Source organism: Aethina tumida, chromosome 3 (genome assembly GCF_024364675.1).
Source record: "Aethina tumida isolate Nest 87 chromosome 3, icAetTumi1.1, whole genome shotgun sequence".
NCBI classification, from domain to species: Eukaryota; Metazoa; Arthropoda; class Insecta; order Coleoptera; family Nitidulidae; genus Aethina; species Aethina tumida.
In genome coordinates, this window is record NC_065437.1 from 29,329,754 (window position 1) to 29,353,968 (window position 24,215).

Sequence of the window (24,215 nt, forward strand, 5' to 3'; positions counted from 1 at the left end):
CGTCATAAAACTTACATGCCACAACCTGATAATGAGTATAGTAAAAACACTACCGTGGAGTAATCATAACATAAATCTGACAATAAGAATGTGACATATGATACGGAGGGGATGTAAATAAAACAATTTTGTAGTGGGATAAATATTAATTTGGGAATACGGTTAAAATTTATATAAAAAGTAATGAGCAGTTTGAAGCGTGTTGTAATGAGGTCATAAAAATCGTTTTCAGATTTCCAGAAACTGCAACATTTGCTTTATATTTTTTTTTGCTAGTATTAAAATATGAACATATTAAAAATATTCTGTTAAATATTCTATGAATATTTTAATAATAATATACACACCGTAAAAACTCTTGGACACCCTAATATTTTTGGGAATTAAAGAGAATGACATGTACGTATTAAATGTATATAATTAGTTGTTTTATTATAGGTTTTTAGCATATTTATTTGTTTGGTTAGGTGTGGTAGAGAGAAAAATAAAAAGAAACAATAAACAAAAAAACGTAGTTTATTGAAATTTATAAATTTGTAAAATAATGTACTTTAAAGAAACACAAGTCTTCCTCTTTTCTGAAACAATGAATTAACTCGCAGTCTCCAGAATTAAATTATTGATGTTCTTTTGCAAAATGTTGACCCCTTAGCTTTGAATTCTACAATTAGCTCCTGAGGAGTTGTAGGCGGATTTAGCTTTTACAATTTAGTTTTTACAATTATTTTATATAATTTAAAATTTGTGGCAAATTTAAATAAATACTATAATAATTAAATATAAAATTGTTTTACTTTACTAACACCCCTGTTATAAAACAGTTATTTTTCGAGCCCAAAATGTTTGCTTTTGGGCCGAAATTAGTCCATAGAGCCAGAAATTTCAGTACTAGGAACACAGAACCGGTAAATTTAACCGCTTAATGTCAGTTATAAAACTATCAGAACATACAAATCCTAAAATTTAAAAATCCACTAATTTTTGAGCCATATTTTTTTCTTTTGACCATTCATGAGCCCATGAAGGCCGAAATTTGCTTATATAGTAAAGGGTCCGAAATTTTATTACTATGGACATTTCAGAATCGATAGAATTAACCGTTTAATTATGAATTAATAAACTACCTGAATATAGATTTTTTTTATTTTGTCCATTAGGGAACCCATAAAGAGCTCAAAATTCTTGTATATAAAAAATTTTGAATTGGCTAGTCCCAGTACCCGAAATTCAGTGGACTTTATGGTCAAGCTAGACCCTCCCTTTTTCAGAAATAAAAAACCGATTATTTTTCGAGGCCAAAATTTTTACTTTTGGGCCGAAATTAGCTTATAAAGAGCCAGAAATTCCTGTATAATTATTATGCCATTTTGTCGAAGTGTTTCTGTGTGCAACTTTTCTCACCACCATTTTCTATGCTTTCTATGCTAAAGCTTCTAGCCGATGTTTCTGCTCAGAACCAACTTTTAAACATCTTGGAAATATTGGGTTGTTCGGAAAGTCATTTCGTTTTTTCCCGAGAGAGGATTTAATTGTATTTTTTTGCGCCCAACTTCACACTTAAGCCGTATAATTTTTATATGCATTGAGAGCTCCTATAGCAAGGCTTGTGTGTGAAAAATTCCAATTAATTCTACGGAGTAGTTTTTGGCTGGTGCCCTTTTAAATATGGAGAGCGATAAGCAGCATTTTCGACATATCTTACTGTTTTACTACAGAAAGGGTAAATATGCTGTTCAAGCCAGAAAGAAATTGACCGATGTGTTTGGAGAAGGTGTGTTGACAGTACACCAGTGCCAGAACTGGTTCACTAAATTTCGATCCGGCATTCCGGCCGGTTGAAGCTGATAAAGACGCGATAAAGGCATTAGTTGATGCGAACCGTCGAATAACAAGTGAGATCGGATTGAGGTTAAATTTATCAAATTCAACATTTTATGACCGCTTGAAAGGCCTGGGATTATCCTCGAAGCTCTCACAGAGAGAAAAAAAAAACGAAATTACTTTCCGAACAACCCAATAGTTACGATTGAACTTTCCGAAGTATAAGTATTTTTTTATAAACTCTGAACAATCCATTCTCCTTTCACCCATTATTTTATTTATTCATAGTTGATGGATGTTTTATACATGATGTTCTACTCTCATTAAAATGACAAAAATCTAATGTTTTATATTTTCATAAAATTATAGCCAATTTCTGTTCTCTTTGAAATAGTTTTCTTATGTGTCTAACTCATTGATAGGATGTGGTCTACAATTTTAAATCAATAATTGTGTCTAAGTGAATTTTGTCTGATTTTCTTGAGAATTTAAGTGATTTGAAAATAATATTGTTTTCAACGAGAAAAACGTGATATTGGTAGTCATTCACTTGAAATGTTCTTAACTTTTATTACACGATTCAAAGCTTTTAAACCATTTCTAAAGGTTTGTAATGTTTTAAGTGATTATAGTGTAAAGTACTGTGTGTAACATAACCCATTTATTAAAATAATCATAATAATTTATGAAAGTTTCAATAAAATAATAGGTAGCAAAATAACCATAAATTATAATTCACGAACTGCAAAATAAAATTATAAAATCATATATTCTTTTGGTTGGTTGTGCATGATTATACATGTTTACGGCCAAATTAAATTTTGCGCGAATGAATTCTCAAAAACAAATATAACGAATCCGTACTAAAAACGCAATTATTTAAAATTATTCATTCGCGTAATCATCATTATAAAATTCAAATAGTGTCGCCTCGTGTATAATTTCATCTTTTACCGCACAATTCCAGATGGAATATAAAATTAGGTTATTACGTGTGGCCGTTAAGTTAATTAAGTGATATGTTATATCAAGCTTTGAAACGACATTCTTCATTATTACACTCACACTCGTATTTATTCATTACGATCTTTTGTTTTGCAAAAAATGTTTTTCCAGTTGTTGCCCTCAAATGTGTGGATTATGGGATAATTAAAATACATTGTGTAACATTGACGATAATTCAAACTTAAAAACACTGATGACAGTATCAACAATGTGACCATAAATCCTGTATAAAATACATCCACAATAAATAAATACGTCCACATGCATTCACACCAATAAAAGCTTAATGCACTGCTCCTCCATGTGCAGTTCGATTCGATTCAGGTTTCCTTGAGCCCGCATTCGTTTTTATTAACGCATTATTTGTATTGTTAGTCCCGACAAATCCCAAGAAATATAGCCCGGATCTGACAAAAATCTTGTCGGGAAACGTTACAATAAAAATTGAATGGCGCACGTGCAACGTAGTTACGTGAAATCCCTTTTCCACCGCGGGTTATGTGCATTAGCCTTTCAGATGTATGTATGTGAATTACGAATTTTGTAAGTCAGACATTTTCAAACGTTCAGACATTTCGCACCTGATTCTCTTCATAAGAAATTGCGGTTTTGGTTTCAGAATAACTGAATATAAACTGGTCTGACTTGGGTTTAGATTTCACCTGAACGTGAAGCAGAAATATTTCTCTAATGTTTATTCGTGGATAATATTAGTATTATAGATGAAGGTGTCTTTTATTCAAACAGCACAATAGACCGCACTACATATTGGAACATTTTATTAAAAGTAGATTTCTATAGAAATTTTATAATACGCAGTTTCATAAGGATTACATTCAGCTCTCGGTTGTTGCAGATCAAATTGTTAATTTGTTTCTGAGTCTAAGAGTTCCATATTACTCAAATGTCGTGCAACAATTCTTCCACCTCTGGTCTCTTGGGAAGTCTTTTTCCCATTATATCCTACAAATCTACAATTGTAGTTGCTATGGTAAAACAATAACATTATCTAATTTTAAACACCCCATTGAAATACGGGAAATGTTTCTTGGGTGTTATCCTGCTGTAACAGTGCCAGAGATGCCTTGAACATAAGGTATATCTACGGACCTTAGCACTTCCTGTATATACTACCGGTGGGCATTCTTAGAAGTGCCCTGTATAAACATAAGAGGAGACCTACTTCCATAATAAATAGCTTCCAAATCATTACCCCCAGTGTTTGAGCCACGTGCGGTTCCACTTGTTACCCCTTGACGTCATTCATCCTTAGGCCAAACCAGAATTCGTCAGAAAAGAGAACTCTCATCCATGTACCATAACAATTAATTTAGTCATATTCAAACATTACATCTTCGACACTAATGTTCTGGGGTCAGTGGAAGTACCAAATGACTTGATAATACCATTTTACTGACCATGCATGCCAACAATCGACTCCTTGTAGACAAAGACTGATTAACTCTTGTAGCAATTTCTCTGATGGAAAAACTACCTGCCCTAAGCCTTATAATTCGTTCCTGTTCAAATTAGGTTAATTAACAGAACCCTCTTGGACTTTCAAGGGATTAATTTTAGAACATTTGTTGTGAAAAACATTTTATCCTACAAACTGTATTTATAAAAAGTTGAGAGCATACTGAAGGCAAAGTAAACACGCAGTGTTCTACATTATAAAATTTGCATAAATCTTGTATGTAATTTGCAAGCCCTTTAATTAATTTAACGAGTACTATTGATTTAATCATTTTGCTCTACTTACTAATTTATCTGCACTAGTAATTAATTAATCTTATTACATAATTCAAGCACAAACCGATTTTTAAGGGATAATTGGATAAATATGGTAACTACAAAATTTATTATTATTTAGATACACGCTGATCACGATGATATTGAAACTATTCAACCAGAACCATAACTATAATATGTATGTGGCATAATCCTAGGGGCATAACTACTCACTTGTACATGTAATTACGGAAACAGAATGTTAAATTAATCCTTGTATATCAGCATAACTAATCACGCGGTTCAGAATTCAAGAAATTAAACTTTAATATTACATTAAAATGCGGCTTGGTAGATAAATTATTCTCAATTTGAGATAAACGGTTATCACTAACTGACGGGGCAGCCGTCTGCAATTATATTGATTAATCAAATCTAAAATAAATTGAATGAAAAGTTTGTTCGGCTGGTTTTATTTTAAAATTACTTAAAATTGCCGACTAGATTTATGCACTATTGGCGGTTCTTTGATTAAACCGATCACTTGCATGAGTTAATATTGAAAATTTAATCAATTTCATTTAAAAAATTCACAAAAATATTTGTATTTATTAAATATATTTAATTGGAAGCAATAACACATTTTTGACCTGTTGACAATTATTTTATTGTAATATTAATAATATTTTAATAACAATTATTCAGTTTTATAATTGGAAGCCTGGAATTTTAATATATAGAACACAATTTGCGATAATTCTATATATTTTATTTAAATTATATTAAACAAATATATTTTCAGTTACAGTATTTAGATAAATAGTAAATACTATACTGTTTCATTATATGGTTTAAAATTATAAGACCAGGGTAAAAATTTGATGGAGCCTTTTAAATTATTCGATTTTTCATTTGTTATAGATTAATTACTTAATTATTATTATTAATCGAAATATAAATCGAAGGGGTGGACACAGAGGGGTCTGGTCCCGCTAGCCCCTCCTTAAATTCGTTTCCATTGACATTTCTAAGAAAGGAGTGCGATCAATCTTAAATCCGTGAAAGATTTCAAATTATTGAATAGACTGTGGACTTCGGAAGTCAATTCATGTGAATAGGCACACTTTGATGAGAAAATTTGACCTTATTGAAGTTTATAATTCCCAACATTCTTTTGGTAATTAATCTAGATGATATAAAACTCAACAAATCTAAAAAATAAATGTTAGAATAAATTAATTCATATTATATTATTATAATGTTATTTTCTTTTAATGTATAAACAACTGTTTGCATTAAAAGTTGGCCAATAAATATTCATGAAACTCTCTTATTAATAGGTTCAAAGTTTTGTACACTAAATTTATTTAAAAAATTGTCTCGATAAATTCGTTTAATTGTATATACTGTTTTACTGATAAAGTAACAAAATATTTTAATTAATTTTTAATCTCTTTCATCGCACATAATTTTTAATTATTATTATAATATTAAATTCTTTTCATATAATATTCTTTTTAAATTTGAAATAAATTTATATAAGTATATTATTAGTAACTTTTTTTGAATAAAGTCATAAATGTACGTTTAAGTTGTGTTTTCTTAGATTACCTTAATTTATCGTTTTACATCAATAAAGTTTACTATGTTTATTACGGAAGATAAATCCAATTAGAATTGCAATTAATTAAATTATTTTAAATTGCAATTGTTTTTGTATAGTTAAAAGTAATGGAATTGAATTATTTTATATATTTAACAACAAATAATATGTTTATTATTAAAAGTAAAATATCTACTAATAATTCGTACTTTTTATATACAAATTGATTTAACTGAACAAGAAACTTGTTTAGAACATTCTGAGCTTAACAGGAAGAACTTGTCAAGTGTCAAACCTTTAGCCCTGTGAAAGTATTGAACTTTGTCGACGGACCGTGGACGTTAAGAAACCATTTGCATGACTGAGCACACTTTAAGTGTATGAATATCCTATGGCAAATATCCATAATTGGAGTTTATAAGGGCAAAATTCGTGGAATGTTTACATAAAACATTCCCATTGATCTGTAACTTAATTTTCATATTGGAATTGTCAACATCTTGTAAGTAAATGGATCGAAATATTTCCACAACAGTAGTAAAATTTTAGATAAACTTTAAATATAATTACCAAATTGGGTATATCTTGAATCTGCAATAATCCTTACATTATATCTACTCATTAGTCTTAGGTAATTAGGAAATGGTTGAACAGTCCTCTAGTGACAGTTCTAATTATCTACATATCCGGTTGCGAATACTAAATCAATCTCCGGTTAGTAATTAGCACAATTTTACATCTGACAAAGTCAATTTATTTAAGCAGCAATTTCAGCGTCTTTAATCTTTTATATCTAATTACCACCGGTCCCGATTTTACTAGAAATACTGGAACTCATACATAATTATTAATCCAATTATTTTTTTGTTTGGTGATAACTGCTGTGCGAAACCATTATCATGTAAAATGAAGTCGAGTACTCCGTAAATAAATGAGCAACTGAGATTTGAAGTTGTTCACACCTTGAAACTTCTCAATTGTATTTTAAATTATGTAACTAAATGATCACGTGAAAGACAGATTTAATGCTTTGCTCGTAGCAAATTTCATAAAATTCAGATACAGTTCGTGGAAAAACCGAAAGAGTAAATTGGTGGGTTTTCAAAGGTGGAATTGTATCGAAGCGCTGCCTATTGTCTGCCTACGCTCTAGCAAATCAGTCCATCACGGGCACGAATGGAACGTCGGGCTTAAATTGACCTATATACAAAAAAAAACGTGACTCTTAACGAAGAATTATGAGTCATCAAGTACAGTCACCGCATTGTCCTTTAATAAATGGTGAAAAATTATTAAGTGGCTGTGCTTTGATTAACCAAGCTTAATTTTTGTGATTCGTTGATTCACACACTATTTAATAGCTTGTTGCAGAAAAATTGATCACCATTGTAGATGAAATGATGTCCAATCCTGTACATATTGAAACCAATATTGAGACTCAAATCTTTTGTAATACTTTTCACTCCACTTTTGTACAACGTAACTTATAAATTTTGCACTAAGATAGATAATTAAGCAAAATGATAAGAGATAATTGGTATTTTTTATTGGGACAACAATAAAAGGTAAAACAGGATACTAGTTATAGTATAAGTTATAAAGTTATAAAGTTGGGATTCAAAATGCTGTTGTATAAGTTGAAAAGCAGCCCTAATATTAGATAGGTCAATTGATGCAATTTCAAATCAACTTTATAATACATTTTTAATTGTGATGTATAGACTATACAATATTAGTACTATTTTCAAAAAAATTCAGTTCACAGCTTCCGGATAGCCCTGCTACGTCAATTATTTCAGACCGTTGAACTGAGCAATACAATATAAAACCGGATAAACAGTAGTCATGACAACTTACTGAACTGAATAAAGGGACATTAAATTCATTTAAAAATTTAATTCAAAACGAATGTGTGTCTGAAAGCACAAGACACAATTTATTATTCATTTCACCTTTATATATATAAAAAGGTTTGCCGAATCCACCGTTACGTAACAAATTTATTAGTTTACGAACTAGATGAACCAACCAGATGAATATAAAATACGGTGGACTGAACTCTTTGACCTGTGATTAGAATTTGGCTGGAGGTCGAAGACGAGAGCACCATCAGTAAAATTGTTCTCTATAGTAATTTTATATTGATTACACTCAACTACTCCTCTCAGTTTGCAGCTGTATATCAAGTTGTTAACTTTGTTTCTGAGACTAGGAGACTTCCATTCCGTTTGCCGAAAGATAACTGAGCTTGTGTTAAACAACCCATTGAAACACGTAAAATATTTCTTGAACTAAGCTCCTTTGAACCTAAGGAGCTTAAACTTTCTGCTAATTTTGGTGGGCATTTGTGGTGCCCTAAATGAATACAGGGGGCACTTCTTCCATAAGAAATAGTCTCCAAATTATTACCTACATTGTTTGAACAACGTGTCTTTCTTGAGTTCTGATTACATGTTTTTCTTCGGGTTTTTCTAATTCTTTGCTTTATTCATGCTTAAGCACATCCAGCATTCGCCAGAAAAACTTACCCTATCCCGTACACCATCCCAATTCTTTTAATCATAGCAACATTGTCACACCGACGTTCTGGAGTCAGTGGTAGCACCAAATCCTATGGTAATTGTATTCTGTATTCTACAGACCATGCATGTCAACACTTGAGTAGAGGCATATGGTAGACCGATTAATTCTCTAACTCTATGATGTACAGTATACAATTTATTTAAATCTTTTTTATAATCTACAAACATTTAATTAACTGGTCTTACTATGTAATTCAAATATGAATCGATTTCATTTATTTTATATATGTATATACATGTTACCTGCAAATTTATTTATTTAAGCAGGATACTATGGATAATATTGAAACCATTCAATCCAGAATGATATGTATATGTATGTATGTATTATAATATAATCCAAAAGTTATATCCACTCACTTGCACGTGTAATTACAGAAACAAAATATTGAATTCATCTTTGTATATCATCATAACTAACTATTTATTTCACCGTGACGAATTTGACGAATTCAAATTACGTAACAGTTATTATCAACCAATATGAATATAAAATAGGGTGGACTGAATCCTTTGACCTTTGGTTACAGTTCCGCCGGACATCGAAGACGAGGGCACAAGCAGCGACGTGACCGTGACCGAAGGCGACAACGTGACCCTAAGTTGCAGTGCCAAAGGACATCCCGAACCGCGTATCCTGTGGCGTAGGGAGGACGGCGGCCACATCAACTTACCGATCGGAAGCAACGATGACCAGAAAGGTAAGGGATGAGTGAAGGTGTAAATATCACTTTAGGGATTCATGTAAGTTCATTGAAGCTTTTTGGTTCGTTTGATATCTTGAATGGTCCCTGACTCAAAGTGAAAACTTCTTGCATGATGAGGTTAACGTAATAATTTATTCTACAGCATTTGAAATAAGAAGCAAATGATAATTACAAAGTAGGAATTTCCTTCCTATTAAATTGCTATTGTAAACTTACTTTATTCATGTTAAGGCGATAACTACTAAGTATTTAGTATTTTCATTCACTTAGATGAATGCAAATGTTAGTTATGGAATAAAATTTACATAACAGTAGCAGTTATTTGATACACCCATAGTTTATAGTATATAGTTTACAAGTCACGTTCTTCCTTTGTATGTACACTCAATAATATATTCTTGAATTGATGCCTAGCGATCTATAAACTATTCATAAGAAAGATTTTCTAGCTATCGAACATTCGAAGTACATTTATATTGTAACAGCATACAAGAAACTTCATTTTAAAACTAAATATTTATCATGTTTGTAATTTTTATTAGCATAACAAAACCTGAAAATATTCTACAATACGAAATATGCTAAGCAAATAATAAAACCAGAAATAACAAAGTGTTAACCGTTGTTTTATAAAAACTTTAAATAATGTTTTCGGCTTGGGAAACATTCAAGAACTTATTCATAACAAGGATTTTCTGATGGAGTTAAACAGTTCTCTTTATGGATAAATTTGCATTCAAAGATTAAATAAGGGTTTTAGGTTATTTCTAAAACAAATATCCACAGTATTTGTATTTGCACACGTTGTAATTGGATGGTAGGTCTAATATAAACTTTGTAAGTAAACTTTGCGAGAAATAAATATGTACGCTAATAACAATTTTGTGTTTGCATATTTAAATTATTTTGGTTGAAAGTATTATGAGAGATATTTTAATATTCATGGATGTAAAATAAAATGAAAGGAAATGTTAAAAATATAAATATTATATATGTATTTAAAATAGATTTTAATCACGCACATACCTTTATTCATATATGATTCTCCAAATTAATATAATAATAAATTTATTGAAAATATAATATAATATTATAAAATATATATATTTAATACTTTAATAATGTGTACAATTTTCCTTTAATTATTTTGTATTTTGTCATTCCAATATCATAGATCTAATTGTATTATGTTGTACTAATTTTACTTTTAAATAAAATAAAAGAAAACAAGAAGCATAAGAAATATTTCAATAAAGTTTAAAAATTAACTTTTATATAAAATAAAATGAGGAAATATGATCACATAGATTAACATTTCAAAAAACGTATTTTTGTTCCGTAGTGAACTGTTGAATTATTACAGCAGTATATATTTTCTAGAAAGAAATAAAATGTTTATTGTCAGATATGTGTATAAATTTTAACTTTTACTTAAAATAAACTGAAATTTTTATTTAATTATGTGTATGACAAAAATAATGCTTTTTTGGAATTTGTCTATCGATTGTACAAGAAATAAATTTATAAAGCACCAGAACACTGAAACGTGTTTTCCAGTGATGGTGTCATATTAGAGTAGTAAAATCGTAGGATTACGCCGAAATGAGTGATTGCATTAATAAAGTTGTTTGTGATTGGACCTCGGATGGTTTATCGACTTAACCATAAACTTGCGGAGACCACAGACATTTATGGTTGTCGTTACATTTTTACTGTGATTTAGTGATGCATCCTGAATTGGTCAATTTCACCAGAAAGCATTTAATTAGAAAGTTTAATTCGCAGTTAAACTAAAATAAGAAATACGTTTGGGGATCTAACAACTGTATAATAAATATAGACGAGAATTACAATCAATATTAAACTCGCTTTATGCTATTTTTACATCTAGGTGAACGGGCCAAAACATTATTATTGTTAATTAAATGTGTAATATAAATAATACACGTTATATTTTTATAAATGTAATAATTATGTCACAATGAAACAAAATCTGCCAAATATATCATGGATTCAGCATGATAAATAGAACATGTAACAAATTTTATAAATGGTGAATTCAGTATTAATTAAACTCTCCGTTGTTACTAATTTAAGTTTCTTTTGGATGTTAATAAATTAATATTTTATAGAGATATATGAACTACTATAAAATATAATTTCATTAAAATTTGTTTAAAATGTAAAATAAACTGTTGACATTGGTTTATATAGTTCCTTAATTTAATGGATTATAATTCGTTATAATAATGTACTACAGTAATTAAAATTGATTTAAAATGTAAAATAAGTAGTTAATATTGATTTTTTAGTGTATTCTTTAAGAAATGGATATTTTATAATTTGCTATAATATAGTTCATAATAATCGAAATATGAATGTATAAATAACATTTTATATTCGATTTTATGATAACTTTAATACAAATCACTCATTTGAAGCAAGATTTAGAGTCAATCGGTTTTTAATTCAGTTAAATTAATCTTTAATTTATTAAATTTAATATTTCTATTTTTATAAATTTATTTTATTGTTTATTTTTAACTTTTCAAGCGTACATTAAATATTTACTTTTTAATATATTTTTTTAAACGTAATATTTTAAATTCTATGAAATAAAAATATAATTTTTTTAAATGTTTTACTTTTTTGTTATTAAGTTTATCATTTTAAATTATATAAATTTAGTTTTTTAAGCTTAATATTTCTAATTTAAATTTAATTGTTCATTTTTAATTTTTTAATCTTAATATTTCAAATTATAAAATTTAAAATATTTTTTTGTTTTATTTATATTTTTAAAATTGTGTGAACTGTATTATAATGTATTATTATTTTTTTAATTTAAATGGTTATTTTTAATGTTTAAGTTTAATATTTAAATTTTTATAAATTTTATTTTTAAATTGTAAAATTTAAAATAAATTTTTTAAGCGTAACTTAAATATTTATTTCTTTAACATGATTTTTTAATTTAAAGGTCCAAATTTATTTTTTTTAATAATTGTTTCTTTTTAATTTTTTAAGCTTAACTTCATAATTTCATAAATTTAAAATAAAATTTTTATTTTTTTTAATTATTTTTTTTCAACTTTTTAAGCTTATGTTTTATATTTTATAAACTTTAAATATATTTTTTTAATTTTTATCAAAAATTATTTTAATTTTTAAGTTTAAGATTTTATAAATTTAAATTAAAAATTTAATTATTTACTTTTAATTTTTTAAGCCTAATTTAAATATTTAAACATATATTTTTTGGGCATAAATATTTTAAATTTTATAAATTTAAAATAAAATTTCAATTATTTTTTAATATTCTTTTTATTTTTTAAACCCAATATTTAAAATTTTATAGAAAAAATAAAAATTTGAATGTTTTTAAATTTATATTTAAAAATAATGGTGCTCTCAGAGATTAAGTTTACAGTTACATTTTCTTCTACTAAAAAGACTGGACAAATGTTAACAAAATTTTACCAAATTTTAGTGATTTGTGAATTTATTAATTAGATAGTTAATTTCTAAAACAGTCGAATATGTATATAGAGAAATGGAGAATAATATAAACACATATGTGTTTCTCTGTAAATAACTTCGCAGTTATTTAAGACTACCGATTGAATTCCGCACAAAAGAATTAAATCCTGTGTGAAGGCCAACGATTTTATCCTGCCCTTCACCATAAAATGGTATGTGATACACTGAATATAAATGTGTAATCCCTTTTGAAATAAGTTAATCCTATTTTGCGGAAAGTCCTATTAAATTTCGCCGATAATATTCGCGTCACGTAATGCTTTTTACGAGTTTAGGCTAAAAAAAAGTTGTATTTGTGTTCCAGTGGATACTTTCAGTGGGCCGACATTGAGGCTTTCCAGGGTTGAGCGGAGACAAATTGGCGCTTACCTGTGCATTGCGAGCAACGATGTGCCGCCTGCCGTCAGCAAGAGGGTTACACTCAACATTAACTGTGAGTACACCATTGACATATTTTAACCTTTATAACAGCCTAAAGCAGTTCTTCAATTCGAAAGGTAATGCGTTTGGTAAATGTACAGTTACTTCAAAATTATTAGATATCACCTCCACGCGTGTAAAAAGATTACATTGGAATTTTTATTGATATTTAATAATAAATATGTATGTCTCATATATCTTAGTAAAAAAGAACTATACATTATTTTCTTGAATAAATTAGTCTAATGTCTCATGTATTACATTTATTTTGATCAACCGAGATCTATTAACTATATTTTATGTTAGTCCGCTTGCTCGTATTCATTTATGCAAATTGTTTGTAACGTACATAAATCACGTGAATGACTTGGCAGATACATATAGTTATTTGCATTATAGATAAAAAGTTTGTTGTTGGGATTTCATTAATATGAATGGTTTCTTCTGTAAGAGACTGCAATAATTTTTGAAAGCTTATAAAGATAAATTTTACTTTGACATGAGTAATAAAAAATAATTTTGATAATATATACTGCCGGAAAATTTGTAAAATACAAAATACGAAAAGAAAAAAAAATTACGCTAATAAAAATAATTAATTTCACTTAAAATTTTTCTTAATAAAAGCTTTAAAATAATCGTTTATTGTCAGATTTAAACTATGTGCCATTATGTCCAAATAATGCATCACAATTAATCTTTATTAGAAAGATAAAATGATATATTAGATTTCCAAAATGGACATTTTTTACAAGCCTCAATGCATGTTTAAAAAACATAAAGAAATAAATTGCTCTCTTTTCTTGATAAATAATAATATTAAATATCTCGAAATTAAACAAACATATAGTTATATCTTAGCTAAACTTTATATAATGTATATTTTTTAAAGCCTGAGGACATCATGTATAATATTATATTCCTGATTCAGTACAAGATCTAGTTTCAAAAGATTTGTTAATAAAATTTTTTAAATATTTATTAGTATTAACAATGACACTGGTCTTCAACAAAATCTTCCTTTAAATAAAAATATGATAAATATAAGAATTTAAATATGCTGAATTACTTTTTTCAATCGCTCAAATTATGTGTTTTATCGGTGGTTCTTAATTAACTAACTTAACCTTTCGCACATGCAACAAACAAGTAGGAAAATTATGGAAATATGAAGTTATTAGAAAAAATTCAATATTATTCGTGTTATATCTGTATGGAGGCTACACCAAATTTTATTTTTTAAATGGCACTTGTGCAAGAGATAAGCACTACGTAGTGAAAAATCCAAAAAGAACATATTTGATACCTGGAAAGTCAAGAATATAAAACAGAAGAACCTTTAGATTAAAGTGAAAAAAATTTCTACCTCCACTCTATATAAAGCTAGGTTTTATGAAAAATTATATAAATGCCATGAACGAAGATTTTCAATAATTAAAAACAAATTTCCTCGAATTAGCGACACGAAATTGAAAGAAGGAATCTTTGTACGTCCTCAAATATGAGAGCTTATGAAGGACCCAAATTTTATAAGCATGAATGAAGCTGAAAAAACGGGCATAGATCGCCTTTATTGAAGTGTGTCATAATTTTCTTAGAAACAAAAAAAAAATTTAACTACCAAGAACTTTTTTCATTGTATAAAGCTTTGAAATGCAATACGTCCCTTAAAATTTATTTTCACCCTCTTACATAGATTTCTTCCCTGCAAATCAGATGAACACGTTGAAAGGTTTCATCAATGAAGAATTGGAAATGGTCAGAAGCAATGCTTGTCGATTATTGTTGGTCAATTCGTCGCGAAACTCTAATATGTAAAGAAAGAAAACTACCAGTGTAATTTACACCAAACTTTTCATAAATGAAAATCGATTCGAATTTAGGTCGTTAGTCCGAGCTAGCCGCTAAACAGGTGCATTAGGTCCGATCCATCGGATACATTACAGACATTACATCTAAAATAAGGTGGTGTTACCAAATGAAGCCTGAATATTGAATGTATATATTCTATTAACTCCGGTAAATTATAATGTAAAAGGTTTAAGTGGTCTAACACCAAACGATCCGATTAAATTTCCAAAATGTGTTCTACGATAATTTTCCACGTGCTTGGTTCATTAGCAAATAATTTTTATTGACATATGATTTGTTTTGACACTAAAAATTTACAATATTCATTCAAGTTATATTTATAAACATATTTATTAATAAAATTTATCTAATCTTTATTAAATAATTACTGAGTAGTTTTGAATACTTAAATTGTGTTAACTCTGTTAACATTAAACATTAACACTATCTAAACATTATCTATTAAATTACATTTAGATTTAGAAAGATGACAACATTAAATATCTAAAAATTATCTAATATATCACATAATTATAGAGATATATAGAATTGAAGACACTCAATAATATATGCCTAATTCGGTACAAGATATAGTTTATGAAGCATTGCCAATAATATCTCACAAATATTCATTATTATTAACTTCAATAACGTATACCAAACTTTTGATAAATGAATATCGAATCGAATTTATTTAGACCGAAATGGCCCCAAAACATTATAAGCATTAGAACCAATTTCTCGGATACATTAGAGATATTATATTTCAAATATTAAAAACGTATCCTGTAATAAATGCGGTAAATTATAATCTATAACAAGGTGTTTTACGACTGGGGTGAGAATATTCCACATGTTTTGTTTGTCATCAAATTATAATTATTAGAATAATTAAAATTATTGATAATGTTACTTTTTAATACACATATTTATTTATTCCCATTGCTACTCATAATTTAAATTGATATTATATTTCGAACACGTAAAATCAATAATTCAATTGTTCAGCATTGTAATACATTTTGCTCGCATTAATAAATTCGATTATTTAAAATTAAAAGCGATAAAACTGAAATCGCTCCTTCATTAAAATATGAATGGTAAACAGGCAAACAACTTTTAGATTCTTTTCGCTTTTCGAGAGTCCCTCGCTTCAATCTAGAAAGGATGAGCTAAGTATCGCTGGAGGCAGATTACATGTAACAATGAATTTTGCATATAAATACGAAGCGACTTTCCTCTACACAATGCCTTCAATTTTACAATGAAAATATTTAAAATTATTTTTGGCTCGACGATATTATCTTATCGTTATTAAGTAAACGGGTTGCATCCGATTTATTATATACGGCCCCGGTTGGAATTAAATCTTAAATATGGTGAATGCGCCCAAACAATACTGGAATTAATTTGTGTACCTACAGTCTTATTAGATTATCAGACACTGTTATAAAGTTATACAGTGGCAAAGCAGAGCAACAATTAAATGTTATTTCATTTGCAATTCCCCATGTAATCTCAAGTGCAATATTCGAAACGGCCGAAACTTTGTCCATTAAGTCGCAGCAATTATTCACTTCTTACACCTTGTGCATTGTGTTAATTAAGCCAGTATATCCCGTTTTACCGGGGTCATTGATGTAATTTACGGTCGATAGGCGTACAGGTCATTTATCTTATTTACGACATTATTCTCCGGATGTTTGCGATACATTTGTTTATGCAAGTCATGACACATGTTAAAAAATGATCATCGACGAACATCAAGTCTAATTAATTGTAATCTGTTTAGAAGGAAAAAAATATTGGTTTGTTTTCCGATATCCACATGTTTGACCCGCCCATATGGTTTGTAACCGGATGGTTTGGTGACATCCGTTTTGGTGCATTGGATGTTTAATTAAACAACCAATGGTACAGAGTCAATCTGCCCGCCTGTATTCCCGAATAGTGGCCGGGTTTAGTTTTAATATCGCTCCTGATTAAAGTTTGTCTTTTCAGTTAGTCCCAAGGTGCAAGTTCAAAAGCCTTTAGTGGGCGCGCCACTGCAGACTACGGCTAAACTCAAGTGCGACGTAGAGGCTTTCCCTAACTCCAACAACTACTGGGTTAAGGAAAATGAAGTCATTCTTAGTGGGTAAGTTACACTGGCCTCGCAAAGTGATTGGAGGCCACATATTATAATATAAACACAATGTGTTTAGGGAACACATAAACATTTTTAAATTCTTGCAATAAAACCAGAAAAACTTATGTGAATATAATGTATTAATATAAATAACTGTTTTTTACTAATTACATAAAATATATTGTAAAATGATGTTACAAATACAAATATCCAAATATTTATTATTAAGATATTTATAATAATTATGCCATATTTATTTTTTATTAATAACTAACATTGTTTAGAAGCTTATCGAGTAACTTTTGGTCCAGATTTCGCCATACCTCCGGTACCGAGTTAACACTCTTCTTTTCATAGCATCCCATACTTTTTTTATTGGATTAAAATCTGGGGAGTTTGCTGGTCAAGGTGGAACGCCTACGCTAGCGTAATCCTGCTGGAAAATGAAATTTGGGCTTATATTGGTTAAATAACACAATGTTGTTGCGATAACTAACTGCATTCAAGTTGTTTCCATTAAAAAGAGCTCAGTTCTTCCGCCAAATTTTATTCCCCCCCAAAACATCAATGAACCTCCTTCAAAATTTACCATCTCACGAGTATGATGCAGCCGTGCTTCGTTTCCTGGTTCTCTCCAGATACGTACTCTTCCAAAATTGGGGTGCAAAATCTTAACTCATCAGAAAATAAAATAATCAGGACCCCGATTAAGATATTCTTATACCCAAGCTAAACGAGTAGCGTTATTTCCAGAGAGCAATCGGGGTACCCTTAAAGGTCGTCTCTGAATTAGACCTTGTTCTCGGACATGGTTTCTGACTGTTTGAGCTGACACAATTACCGTGGGATCTAAGAAGGTCTTATCTTAATTATTTCCAGGTGTTTTCTAGCTTGCGAAGGCAACATGCGGTCTTGTACCAGATTAGTTATCCTACTGCAGTCTGGATGTCTTCTTTGTGATTATACTTAGTGTAACGTCTCCACAATTGACTTATAATATTCAGAGATGTCTCCATTTGATGAGCCACTTCGTGTTGTGATGATCCACCCTCTATCATTCCGTTTCCTCTTAATTTTTGTTTGTTGCTCATATGGTGTCTTTTCATAATATTAAAAGTGTTTTGTGTCAATAACACAAGATATAGTAAGTTGCACCGTTTAACGGTAGCCAGAAATACGATAAATAGTAAAATAGTTGACACGTTTTGAAGTTTATATTACGATTATTCATTTAGAGGATAAATTATCAATGTGACTAGATCTCTAGTAAATTGAACAAATTCATGAGAACTGTATCAGAGACTAAATAGAGTTTCAAAATGATTAATTTTATGCCATAATATTCGTATATTTTTCTTCATTTGATTATTAAGGGGTCAAAATTTGTCTTTAGTCACTTATAACTTAAACCCAATTTTTTTTTTCACCTGGTGTATATTTCGCTTAATAAAAATTATTTAAGTGACTTTATTTTATAATTATACTCATTCGACGTTGGTCGTATTCTAGTACTAGTACACAAACAAAAACACAACAAATAATTACACACAGTTTCGAACTTTAAAAATTTAATTAATAACTAACGAAAAGGTTGAAAAAAATAATTAACTTTAAAACCACTGTGCGAAAACTACTCAGTTTCTAACTCCGACAGTTCATTCTATAAAGAACTTATTTTAATAGGATGGTTCAACTTACGATTAGTCTAAAACTTCTAGAAAGTTCCGGGGCTTTAAAAAAAAATAAATGCAAACTTTTATAAACTCCGGGTGCATTATCAATATTGACTTTTATACACGTGAAATATATTGAAATTTTATGTATATTGAAAGCTTCCGATAATATTTTTATTCTGTTTATCTGAGATCCAAATAATGAGATTAATGTCCATTATATAATTAATTTCCAAATTGTTGCAGACATAGACATTCAACGCAGGAAAGACGAACGGGATTCAAAGTGGTTATGATATTAACAATCCAGAATATAACGGATAAGGATTATGGAAATTACAATTGTGTAGCATCTAACACAATGGGAAAGGCGGAAGAATCAGTTCGATTATATGGTAAGTAGTGAAATATCTCCTTCTTCAAAGTAAAGCGTAACTTTATTAAATTAAATAATAAAAAAGGTAACTTCAATTTCATGTCGTATTGAAGGAATACTTGCTCTTCAATGTCTGCACTTGTCACTACGATAGAATGTAATTTGTCTATTTAATCGGTTTCAATATTCCATTTGTTTCAGTAAATGTAATTGAATTTTATGCTGTAATTTTTATCAATTCCCCCTTTTTATATAATTCCATATCTCTATTTTATTTGTTCCTTTTTTAAGTCTATTACTTTTTAGTTTCAAACGTCAAAGATGTTTATGATCTAAAGACTATACATTAACATACATATATTTTTATTTATTTTACATGTACTTCTGTTTACGAAGAATAAAATTCTTAAATACTCAAATAGGACAGAAATCTTTTTATTGAATTGAAAAGTTAACCAAAAATCAATAAAAATAAGTTAAAATTAATGTTTCAACTGAAATTTGAATGGAGTGGTGAAACTAACCACACATGCAACAATAATTATTCTCCAAATCTCTCATGAACAATAAAATACTCATTAAAAAGCAATTTCGTGAAAAATCTTGAAACCTAGAGTTCTCGTGTCGTCACCTTCTATTCCAACAGTAAAAATAAAGCGGAATAATTTAATTTAAATGCAAATAAGAATACATATTTTAGGAAATCTCATTACCTGTCTTGTAAAAAGGTTGAATGTTTAGTCTTTGTAATATTGGATATATTTTTGTTTTGAGGTTTTAAATTAAACGGGATCATCCCTTGCTGACACTCTTACACCAACGCGCCAGTCTGAATAAATTGTTAGAATGGTTTATGCTTCAAAGCTGCACCGCTTGATGTGTTTTAACTTTTACATGTCCGTCCTTGGTATGGCTTTATTTCCTCCGTCTAGATTTAATACAATTATATTAAATTACGAATCACTAGATTACCACTGCACAGGGTAAAGAAATTTTTAATGAGATTTAATTAAACCAACTTAGTAGACGCGAGATAGAAATTCCCCCATTTATTTGTTAAATTCTTTTACGAAACTTTTATCAAATGCTAACTTTAAATTCTAAATGTTTTCTTAATTAATATTCTAGAATAAGTTTCTTGTACATGTTTCAAAAATGCTCAAGAATTTATTTTTTTTGAATATAATTGCTAATATAAATACTGAAAGCAGAAAAAAATTATATTAATTATTTCAGTTACACACAGCAAATAAAATTCTCAGTTCGAAAAAAAAATCGAAATCCATTTAAGTTGTTTCAGAAACTAAATTTATTGTAAGTTCTTTCAAAAACATTCCCTAACAGATGCTAAATTTTTAATATGGAATATTGAGATCAAGTTTATGTTTGAAATATCATATCATAAATTTCAATACTTAATGAAAACAAAAGATTTATTAGCATAATTTTAAGTTTTGGCTTGACCTGGATTTCGTTGGGCCATATCTGAGTTCAGAGCAGATGGTAAAACTTTTTAGAAATTACGGAGTTAAACTGGTTATAAGAAGGCATTAAAATAAGATATTTATTTAGTTTATCTTATTCTGTTTTAATTAAATATTCTTAATATTCTCCAGGGAAATCATATTATTCTAAATTATTCTTTTTTATTCTAAGTGCATGGATTTAGAGAGAGTTTTATTATAACATTTTCTAAATACTAAAACATTATTTGTTTTAGAAATAAGAATAACAACAACTACAACTACAACCACGACGACGACCACTACTACTACAACCACCACAGAAACAAATTTAATTTTAGGTAAGTGCTACGAAAATTACATGGAAAAATCCAACATAACAACGACAGAAAATATCTAAATTAAGTTAATTAAAGTAATTTACATCTAGAGTTTAATGTTCCGAGTTGTTTTCTTTGTTTGCAAAAGGAAGATTATTTTGTCCCTTGCTTTATTGTAAGACGGGTTATTTAATTTTCATTAGTGGGGATCGTATTATATACTTTCGTCCAAGTAATTTGAGTATCATAGTTTTTCTATATACAGGAAAGTACTTTCCATCGGACTTCTATAATTTTTTATAATATATATAAATAAAATAATAAATAATGTATCTATTACTACCTAAATATAACGATAATTATTTGTTTTTTTAAGTGATTAAATTGATCATATATTATTGAATAAAAATTTTATCCCTATAACAAGCTCATACACAAAAGTGAAATGAAATTAATTAATAACCAACAAAATTAATTGCCACTTTCAAATTAATTAAAATCAAAATACAGCACTAAATTGTAGTTACAATTTTATGGCTTTTCCAATTATTGTATAATAGTTGAAGAGAACTCCAATTTAAAATGGATTGCGTTGAAAACAGTAATTAACACTGAAATAATATCCATGTATTAGATTTTATATTCAGTCAGCGACTGATTGATTTACTTGTTATACAATTATTACAAATAGTGTTTTTCTTTCAGAAATAACTAGTAATATTAGAAGCACAAGCTCAATACTTCTCGGCAACCCTTTGGGTGAGTATGCGTCGTGTAATTACATAACTTATGTATTCCTAAAGGGAAACAAATAATAATAGGAGTGTAGACCATCTTCTTTGGCAATAATTTACTAAAGTGTTTATTCATTATTCACAAACTTTTCAGAATTAGGGGAGGGGTGAAAACTAAGCTATAATAATAGTAAATTCTAGGCTAGATGATCAACAAGGGACCATTATGATTATTATTAATGATAAGTGCAATTTTCGAGAGAGGTCCTCTTATTTTTGCCTCATGCCATTTTATAATTAAATTATTAAACTCATAACACATTCAATTTAAAATTAAAGATTTAAGTTTTCACATAATTAATGGAGAAAATAAATAAATATAATTAATTTACTTGGATTGTCGTCGACTTGTAAAAAATAAAAAAGAAATTCCAATTTAATACCAGCCTTTTTCCTCGCCGCTTTACCGCGATACGTCTTTGCCAAGATTTAATTCGATAATTTGTCCTGTTTAGGAGAAAGGGTGATGGAAGAGGACCCGTCTGAAAACTGGCTCTTTCCGAGCGTGGCGCCCGCCCCTCTGGAACTGGAGACTATCTCGAAGGCCTCTTGCGTCCAGAGATCCCTAATTTTTCATTTCCCCTTGATGATAATGCCGCTGGTTGCGGTTCTCAGGTGACAAATATTTTAAAACCGCCGTTGAAAAGTTCGCCGTTGAGTTTAATGATAACTGAGGAGTTCCATTTTCAGCTATGCGCATTTTTTTGTACACGTATAGGTGCCCAAAAACTTTTGACGTTAATCATATCAGAGAAGATATTGTAAAAATAAAGGTTATACTTATTTGTAAATGTTGCATTATGATGGGTGTATAAAGACTACGTTGGTAATAGGTAATTTTTATTGAACCGTGATGATAAAGGTGATTGGATTGGATAAAGGTAAAATTGACTATAAAATTAATGTCTCACGATTATTTATGTCCGGACATTACCAAATGCACACAAAGTAGTGAACATACCAAGTAGCATAAAGTTTTACACAGCCAGGCATCTTTGTCACTGTTGTATTTTGAACCTATGTTATAAATATTGCATCAAATTAAATTTGAATTTAATCATCATGTTTACGACTTTATCCATCTAAATCATACTCGATAGATATAATATCACATAGAGGTTACCCGTTTAAGTTTTAAACAATTTGTAACATAGATTTTATATGTATATGTAGAAAATCTTAAGGAAGCAGCAGTACTTAATATTATATTATTTATTTACTTTGCTCAATTAATATAAAATATGTATAGTACGTAAGTCAAAATTATTGTAAGCTAAATGGGAACAACTTTAACTGTCTAAATTTGTTTAACAAAGTATTATTACATTACTTTGTCAGAGAAATGTTCATGTACATGTGGAACATTGTGTTTGATAAATATTCTATAAGTATTTCCCATTTAGTGGTAAAAATTAAGACTGTAATCAAAATGACCTAAACTTGTAAATATACCGATAGTGAAATTTGTGTGATTCCGAATTAATTATAATAAAACAAATATAGCATAAATGTTCTGTAAATGAATGTACATATCCTGCAGTATAGCAGTAAGCACGTTATTAAAACAATAAAGTTAATTTATTATAAAATGTGGCCTATTTATTTTGGCCCACTACCAAAAATTCTTTAGAATAGTTCACGAAGGTAAGTATTGCAGAAGATACAAGTTTCTAGAGTTCATTTGAATATATACATATTTAATATTATGAATTAAATAAATGATTACATTGATTCAACTTGAAATGAAATTATAATTAAAAATATCGGTTAAAAATATCAATTTTAGAAAAAGGTAAAAATAAAAATGTATTGTTATGAATAATATTTGTACTGTCAGCTTTTAATTAAAACAGCCAAATATTAAAATATATACTAAATGAATAAAATTCGCTTTAAAAAGATATAAAATTATTAATATAAAAATTAATGAAGGGAAAAAGTTTATTACAGTTTTTAAATAATATTCAGTGGCAATGTATTTTATACTTACATTTTACATATTTACATTAAAAACAAACCATATGATAATAGTAAAAAGCAATGTTTAATCACTTGCCAACAATTTTATACGATTTTACCAGTAATTCAATAAAACTTTAACATTATATACTAACGGGTTATTTCCTAATAAATTGAAATAATCTTTTTCCTACACATATTGAGTGGAATTATCGTTTCGTAATTGCTTTTCCCTCTTGCTG

General features: G+C 28.7%; 2 protein-coding genes across 3 annotated transcripts in view; both read left to right on the forward strand.

Annotated features, from left to right (window-relative positions):
- LOC109594921 (lachesin-like) overlaps positions 1-23,730 on the forward strand; it is a 61,460-nt gene extending 37,730 nt beyond the window's left edge. For both annotated transcript variants that reach the window (XM_049964464.1, XM_020010188.2), the window contains exons 5-11: positions 9,273-9,443; positions 13,294-13,422; positions 17,262-17,397; positions 19,308-19,456; positions 21,158-21,241; positions 21,926-21,979; positions 22,470-23,730. In XM_049964464.1, the coding sequence (XP_049820421.1) occupies positions 9,273-9,443; positions 13,294-13,422; positions 17,262-17,397; positions 19,308-19,456; positions 21,158-21,241; positions 21,926-21,979; positions 22,470-22,633 (887 nt within the window). In that variant the 3' untranslated portion in view covers positions 22,634-23,730. The remainder of the gene's footprint in view (positions 1-9,272; positions 9,444-13,293; positions 13,423-17,261; positions 17,398-19,307; positions 19,457-21,157; positions 21,242-21,925; positions 21,980-22,469) is intronic.
- Positions 1-24,215, forward strand: part of LOC109605622 (protein YIPF5) — a 459,086-nt gene that overhangs the window by 188,816 nt on the left and 246,055 nt on the right. The window lies entirely within an intron of this gene.